This window comes from Dipodomys ordii, unplaced genomic scaffold, assembly GCF_000151885.1.
Source record: "Dipodomys ordii isolate 6190 unplaced genomic scaffold, Dord_2.0 Scaffold247, whole genome shotgun sequence".
NCBI lineage: Eukaryota > Metazoa > Chordata > Mammalia > Rodentia > Heteromyidae > Dipodomys > Dipodomys ordii.
In genome coordinates, this window is record NW_012267463.1 from 118,820 (window position 1) to 126,931 (window position 8,112).

The window sequence follows — 8,112 nt, forward strand, 5'->3', positions numbered from 1 at the left end:
AAAAAAAAGTAGATTCTAGGGCTGGGAATGTGGCTTAGTGGTAGAGTGCTTGTCTAACAGCATGCATGAAGCCCTGGGTTTGATTCCTCAATACCACATACACACAAAAAAGCTGGAAGAAGTGCTGTGGCTCTAGTGGTAGAGTGCTAGCCTTAAGCAAATGAAACTCAGGGACAGTGCTGAGGCCTTAAATTCAAGCCCCAGAACTGGCAAAAAAAAAAAAAAAAGCAGATTCTAGTACTTTCTACCTGTGTGATCCTGGATAAATATGCCAAGTATTTCCAGGCCTAGCTGGAAAACCAAGTAATTAATGTGAACTGTAATCAGAACCTGACCCATGCATGTGCTCAGAATATATTGGCTATGATGCAAAAACAACTATATGCATATTGATGGTAAATCATATTTCTACTTCAGAAAATATTAAGCCTATTTAAATTGGGAAAAATGCCAATACAACTTAAAAGATGTACTGTAAAAGAAATGTGTAGATGTATCAGAAAAAAGCAGTTCCTCTTGTTTTTTGTTTGTTTTTTTTTTTTGCCAGTCCTGAGGCTTGAACTTAGGGCCTGGGCACTGTCTCTAAGCTTCTTTTGCTCAAGGCTAGTGCTCTACCACTTGAGCTACAGTGCCACTTCCAGCTTTTTCTGTTTATGTGGTACTGAGGAATTGTACACAGGACTTCATACATGCTAGGCAAGGATTCTACCATTAAGCCACATTTCCAGCCCTCTAGTATTATTTTTTTTAAGGAGTTGTATAAAGAGGTAACAATTTTATAAGTCAGGTATGAGTACAATGCTTCTTAGGCATTTTTACCCTCTCCTTCTCTTACAAAAAAATTTTTAATATACAAAATAAGGAATAACATTCAAGTTTTATGAATTTCTCTGATATAATGGATGGGTAATTTCATTCCCTCTTACAACAGAATGAATTATTATATCCTTAAATGTACATAGGCATAACCAATCAGCCATTTTCTACTTAGAAAGTTGTATACTGGCTGGGCACTGGTGGGTCATGCCTTTAATCCTATATACTCAGAAAGCTGAGATAAGAAAGTCTAGGAAACTCTAATCTTCAAGTGACCATCAAAAAGTCAGAAGTGGAGCTGTGGCTCAAGTGGTAGAGTGCTAGCCTTGAGCAAAAAAGCACAGGGACAGCATCCAGGCCCTGAGTTCCCTAGGACTGGCACATGCATGCACGTGTACACATGCACACATACACACATATATACACACAATTGTGTATCTACTATGTGTGATATGAAACAAAATGAAAACATACCTCACACAGAAACATAAGGAATCATTTTTAAATAATGGAACAGTCACTATATGTACGCAGAACACACTGTTCAATATTCATCCCTAAGAAAAGTCAAAAGCTATTACACTGGGTGCAGGTAATGACTAGAATTCTAGCCACTCTAGAGCTTGAGCTCTGAGAATCACAGTTGAAGCCAGCCCAGGCAGGCAAATCCTTGAGACTCCAATTAACCAGTAAAGAACTGGAACTCGAAGTGTGGTTCAAGTGCCAGCTTTGGGCAAAAAGACTGACAGCACCAAGACCCTGAGTTCACACATGTGCATGTAGACATAGACATAGATGTAGACATAGACAGATAGACACAGACACACACACAGACACACACACAGACACACACACGACTAAGACACTAGCAACTGAAATCAGCCTCTTATTCTAAGCCAACTATGAATAAGTACAAGAATGTGAACTATGGGCAGGAAATGTAGCTTAGTGGTAGAATACTTGCCTAGTGCATGCATGAAGCCCTGGATTTGATTTCTCATTACCACATAAACAGAAAAAGCCAGAAGTGCTGTGGCTCAAGTGGTAGAATTCTAGGCTTGAGCAAAAAGGAGCTCAGGGACAGTGTCCAAGCCTTGAGTTCAAACCCTACGACTGGCAAAAAAAACAAAAAAGAATGTGAACTATGACATGCCCAAGAGGAGACAATTATGATCCATTCTCAAATAATTTCATTTCTCAAATGATCCCTTTTTCATTATAGTAGCCTAACAACTATGGTTAGCTACTTTGTACTAACAGTAACTAGAGTCAGACATGCTACTTTACACTAAAATAAATGATTCATGATTTGTTGTTGTGTCCTGCTTGGGCAACTTATTTTATTCACTTCACAAAGATTAACTGAGGACTAATGGTAACTGAGGACTGATTTGTCTTTATCAGGAAAAGGCAACTCAATTTTAAAGTTCTTAACGCACTTTCAATGTAACAAATACAACTTGGAAAAATAAAGGAAATTGATTATCAAGTTTATATTTCTTTTAAAGTTTATTATTAAAAGAAGTTTAATATAGAGTAATTATAGGATAAGAACCTAAAGACCAGTTTTTCTGGAACTCTCACAAAGTTTAAAAAGCAACAACAACAGAAACAATCCCAAACCATAGCATCTAACTTGTTTCTCATAAGATCCAAAAGTTTACAGTTATTCATTTATATAAAAGTCCTGGGCTAGGCACCAGTGGCTCATGCCTGCACCTACTACCTACTCAGAAGGCTGAGATCTGAGGATCACAGCTCAGGCAGAAAAGTCTGTGAGATTCTTATCTCCAATAAACTACTCAGAAAAGCTGGAGGAGGTGCTCAAGTGGTAGAGTGCTACCCTTGACCAAAAAGAGGCTCAGGAATAGTGCCCACTCTCTGAGTACAAGCCCCAAGACGGGCAAAAGATAAAATAAAAGGCCTGGAGTTGGGCTCATACCTGTGACTCTAGCTACTCAAGGGGCTGAGATCCAGAAGCCAGTCAAGGCAGAAAAACCCACAAGATTCCATCCTCAAAATAACCAACAACTGTTGAAAATAAACTATACAATTTGTGGGCAGGGACTGTAGGGAAAAACTGGGAGAAAGCAAAAGGGTGACATTGTCTAAAAGGAAATATATTATTACCTGACTTATGTAACTGTAACCCCTTTGCACATTGCCTTTATAATAATACAAAAATAAGAACTGAAAAAATAACTAGCAAAAAGAAGGGGTAGCAGTTCTGCTTGAGTTCTAGAGTACCAACAGAGCAAACAAGCAGACCAAGTACAAAACTGTAATTTCAAGACTCTAGTACCAATTTTTTTTTTTTTGGGTCCGGTGGTGGGGCCTGAACTCTGGGCCTGGGCACTGTCCCTCATCTCTTCAGCTCAAGGCTGGCGCTCTACCACTTGAGCCACAGCGCCACTTCCGGCTTTTTTCTTTTTGCTTATGTGATGCTGAGGAATCAAACCCAGGGTCTCAGGCATGCAAGGCTCTACCACTGAGCCACCTTCCCAGCCCTCTCGTACCAATTTAAAGAAAAGAACACTCGTGGCTCATAACTATAATAATAGCTATTGGGAAACTAAGATCAGGAGGATCACCACTGAAGCCAATGTGGGCATACATGCAAGGCTCCTTTTCAATCAAAAGACTCCATCTCAACAGAAGTGAGAATGGTAGCACATTCCTACCTAGGAAGTAGGACTTTAAGTCAGAAATAACTAGTGCAGAGAGGGGTGAAAACATGACTCAGCAGTAAAACCCAGCTGGTAGAGGCACATGCTTGTAATCCTAGCACTCAGGAAGCTGAGGTAGGAGCATCAAATTCAAGGCCAGCCTTGTTTCATAACACCACCCTCCCCCAAAAAAAAAAAAAAAAAAGAAGTAAAACCTCACAGATGCCATGAATATTTAATTCAGTTGAAATTAAATTAAATTGTTAATTAAATTAATTGTTAGGACCTGGCAAAGGGTTACAGTGAGTTACCACATACCAAATACTGCTGATCAGGGTCATCAGACCGCAGAAGATGAATGAATCGGCCCACAAGGCTCTGCTCATCAGCAAAGTCTTCTGGATCAGGATCTTCTATAGGTTGATCTGGCTGATCTTGTATCAATGTGGATACCAAATTCATTATAGAGTCCACCTGCATTATGAGAAAAACAAGAAATCCACTAAAGTAAAACCATCAGCATATAACAGCTGTCAAAACTTAAAATTGTTTCTGTGTAAAGTTACAAAGAAATATCAGTGAAATAATTTGTAAAAATGTTGCTACTTGATTGTCAAGACACACATATATGGCGACATGTGGAAAGAGATGCTCCTAACATTAATCAACCCCGGTTAATAAAAACTCTTTGTGGTGGAATCAGAGGTGATATATCTGCATATATTTCAAATTTTCTAATTTATATAATGAATAAGCTATCTGAAACATCTTTTAGATTAAATAACACTTCCTGCTTTCTCACATGTCTAAATCTCAAGGTCTAAGATAGTAACTACATTTTCTGTTTCTCTAAAATAAAATATTGGTATTATCTTACCTGGTCTTGAGAGACAATTTCTGTGTTATAATCTAGAACATTACTCAGCACATAACAACTCATGCTCTTTCTGGACTCATAGTCAAAATACTCAAAGAGTGGGTGAAAATGTTTTAATTTTAAGACTGTTAAGATATTGTTATAAGTATCAACAGGTATCTTCAAAAGTCTGGTGAGCTCCTTTGAAACTGCACTACTGGTAGCAATACTATAAAAAGAAAAAGAGCAATTAAGAAAAACAAATCCAGGACAAAAAAATTACTTTATAAAGATTTTCACAAGAATGTCACCTAACTTACTGTTCAAGGTTGAGCTTATTGAATATCTCCACTGTTGTTTCTAGAACTTTATCAACATAGTCCACACGATCTGGGTAACATTTCATTGCAAGATTAATTAGAGAGACTTGTAAAGACACAACATCCTCTGATGGCATATCTTGTCTAGACTGAAAATTTGAGAAAACCATACATTTTATTAATTTGCAGCAGAGATATTTAAAAGTTTTGAGAACTTAGAAGAAATGCTATACAAACCTGTATCACTGTAGCCACCTGTTGTGAAAATATGTCAAAAAGTTTAATATCAGCTGGGATTCCAGGTCCATCTTCACGATGAGCAAATAAAGCTAATCTAAAAAAGAAAACAACTTTTATTTTAAAAGATATAGGAGCCGGGCGCTGGTGGCTCACGCCTGTAATACTAGTACTCAGGAGGCTGAGATCTGAGGATCATGGTTCAAAGCCAGCCTGGGCAGGAGAGACCATGAGACTCCTATCTCCAATAAACCACCAGAAAACCGGAAGTGGCGCTGTAGCTCAAGTAGTAGAGCGCTCGCCTTGAGCTGAAGAGCTGAGGGACAGCGCCCAGGCCCAGAGTCCAAGCCCCACGACCGACAAAAATAAAAATAAAAAATAAATAAAAGATATAGGAATCTGGATAGTGGGACTATAGATGACATTTTATTACTTGCTACTTTGCTGTTACTTTCTATAAGTCAATTTCTTCTAGAATATTAATATAGACTAGTACTCTACCACTTGAGTCACAGTGCCACTTCTGGTTTTCTGAGTGTTTTTTTGGAGATAAAAGAATCTCATGAGTGGCGCTGTAGCTGAAGTGGTAGAGTGCTCGCCTTGAGCTGAAGAGCTGAGGGACAGCACCCAGGCCCAGAGTTCAAGCCCCACGACCGACAAAAAAAAAAAAAAAAGAACATTTTCATCAAGAATCTCATGGCCTTTCCTGCGTGGGCTGGCTTTGAACTACAATCCTCAAATCTCAGCCTCCTGAGTAGCTAGGATTACAGGCATGAGCCATTGGTGCCCAGCTTATGCTATCTTTCATACAGCATATTTGCAAAGCAGTCACTTATTATATGGAAAGCCAAGTTTGATTTTTTTTTTTTGGTTGGTTGTGGGGCTTGAACTCTGGGCCTGGGTGCTGTCCCTGAGCTCTTCAGCTCAAGATGAGCATTCTTCCACTTGAGCCACAGTGCCACTTCCAGTTTTCAGGTGGGTAATTTGGAGATAAGAGTTTCATGACTTTCCTGCCTGGGCTGGCTGTGAACCTCGATCTTCAATCTCGGCCTCCTAAGTAGCTAGGATTACAGGCGTGAGCCACAGGTGCCCTCAAGTTTGATATTTTTAAAAAGCCATTATGAAATGCCCAGTTTTATTTTTTTTTAACCAAGACAAATGGCTGAAACACAAATGGTTTTTACTAAACAGTATTTACTAAAGACATAAGACACTTTAAAAAATTTTTAAGAAGCCAGGCGCAGTTGGCTCATGCCTGTAATCCTAGCTACTCAGGAGGCTGAGATCTGAGGATTGAGTTCAAAGCCAGCCCAGGCAAGAAAGTCCGGGAAACTCTTAACTCCAATAAACCACCAGAAAACCGGAAGTGGCGCAGTAGCTCAAGTGGTAGAGTGCTTGCCTTGAGCTGAAGAGCTGAGGGACAGTGCTCAGGGCCAGGGTTCAAGCCCCACGACCAACACACACACAAAAAAAATTTTTTTAAGAAAAAGTGACAGCAGAATGGTTTAATTGCACTTTTTTGTTGTTCTGTTTTAGCAGTACTAGAATTGGAACACAGGGTCTCCCATGCTGGTGGTTCAAGTGAGGATTATGGTTCAAAGTCAACCTGGGCAGAAAAGTCCATGAGACTCTTACCTGCAATTAACTACAAAAAAGCAGAAATGGAGCTCAAGTAGGAGAGCACCATACTTGAGCAAAATAGCTCAGGAACTCAGGTCCTGAGTTCCAGCCCCAAAACTGGCACCCAAAAAACCCCTAAAACTAAAACAAAAAAACAAAAACCGGGGGGGGGGGTCGGAATGTGACTTAATGGTAGAGTGCTTGTGTAGAATGCATGAAGCCTTGGGTTTGATTCCTCAGGACCACATAAACAGAAAAAGCTGGAAGTGGCACTTTGGCTCAAGTGGTAGAGCACTAGCTTCAAGCAAAAGAAGCTCAGGGACAATGCCCAGGCCCTGAGCAAGCCCCTGGCACAAAAAAAAAAAAAAAAAAACAGGGGGTGGGGGAGGAAGAATTATTACCTCTAGACCTTTACCATTAAAAGCTAAATTTCTTTCATGTCTAAGTCAGAGAAATATCTACTAGATGCTCATTCACAGTTATACTAGTTATAATTTCTTCAAAACTCCTGACATAATAAAGATGCAATAGAAATAATTCACAAAAATACTTTAAATTCATTATTCCTATGTTAAAGCATTTACCTTCAAGTTTTAGAAGATCTTACCTGTCAATTAAAGCAATGATTATATTTTTTACATTTACATTTTGGTGTAACTCAGCACAGGCCCGAAGAAAAGGATTCAATGTCTGGAGATGAAATTCATCAGGAAAAACCTAAAAATCAAAATTAATTAATACAAATAAAAATATTTCATTTAATATTCTGAACTCATATATAATATTTAAAGTTCTTATTTGTGAAAAAATCATTTAAATTTCATACAATTACACTCAAATACATTATTATTATTAGTTTTGTCCGTCGTTGGGCCTGAACTCTGGGCCTGGGCACTGTACCTCAGTTCTTCAGCTCAAGGCTAGCACTCTACCACTTGAGCCACAGCGCCACTTCTGGCTTTTTCTGCTTATGTGGTGCTGAGGGATTGAACCCAAGGCCTCATGCATGCAAGGCAAGCGCTCTACCACCGAGCCACCTTCCCAGCCCGAGACTTTTATTTTTCCCAAATATATTATTTAAACTCACTAAACATAAGCCCAGACAAAACTGGTCCATAAACAAGAGTACACCTACAATTAATCTAAAAGTAATTAATGAATACTCCTAATTTTTTGGGGGGAAAAGCGTATTAATACAAAGAAATGTTAGGCACCAGTGTCTCACCCTGAGTGTAATCCTAGCTACCTACACAGGGGGCTGAGATCTGAGAATCATGGTTCCAATTACCACTGGGCCAGCAAGTAAGTCTATGAGACTATTATTTCCAATTAAGCATCTAAATGCCATAAGTGGAGATGTTTCAAGTTGTAGAGTACCAGCTTTTAGTAAGAGAAAGGGTGGCCTTGAATTACTAAGAGATTTTTCTGCGTCAGTCACTTTAGTGGCAAGGGCTACAGTTATAGGCACATGCCCAAGATTTTTTCAAGCCAGTAAAAATAAATAATCGGGCTGGGAAGGTGGCTCAGTGGTAGAGCGCTTGCCTTGCATGCCTGAGGCCCTGGGTTCGATTCCCCAGCACCACATAAGCAAAAAGAA

The 8,112-nt window shown here is 39.3% G+C and overlaps 1 protein-coding gene across 1 annotated transcript in view; it reads right to left on the bottom strand.

Moving 5' to 3' along the window:
* Vps35 (VPS35 retromer complex component) overlaps positions 1 to 8,112 on the bottom strand; it is a 40,529-nt gene that overhangs the window by 10,120 nt on the left and 22,297 nt on the right. The window contains exons 7-11 of the mRNA XM_013036068.1: positions 7,123 to 7,232; positions 4,896 to 4,992; positions 4,659 to 4,807; positions 4,360 to 4,567; positions 3,801 to 3,956 (exon numbers count right to left, since the gene is read on the bottom strand). Coding sequence (XP_012891522.1) covers positions 3,801 to 3,956; positions 4,360 to 4,567; positions 4,659 to 4,807; positions 4,896 to 4,992; positions 7,123 to 7,232 — 720 coding nt within the window. The remainder of the gene's footprint in view (positions 1 to 3,800; positions 3,957 to 4,359; positions 4,568 to 4,658; positions 4,808 to 4,895; positions 4,993 to 7,122; positions 7,233 to 8,112) is intronic.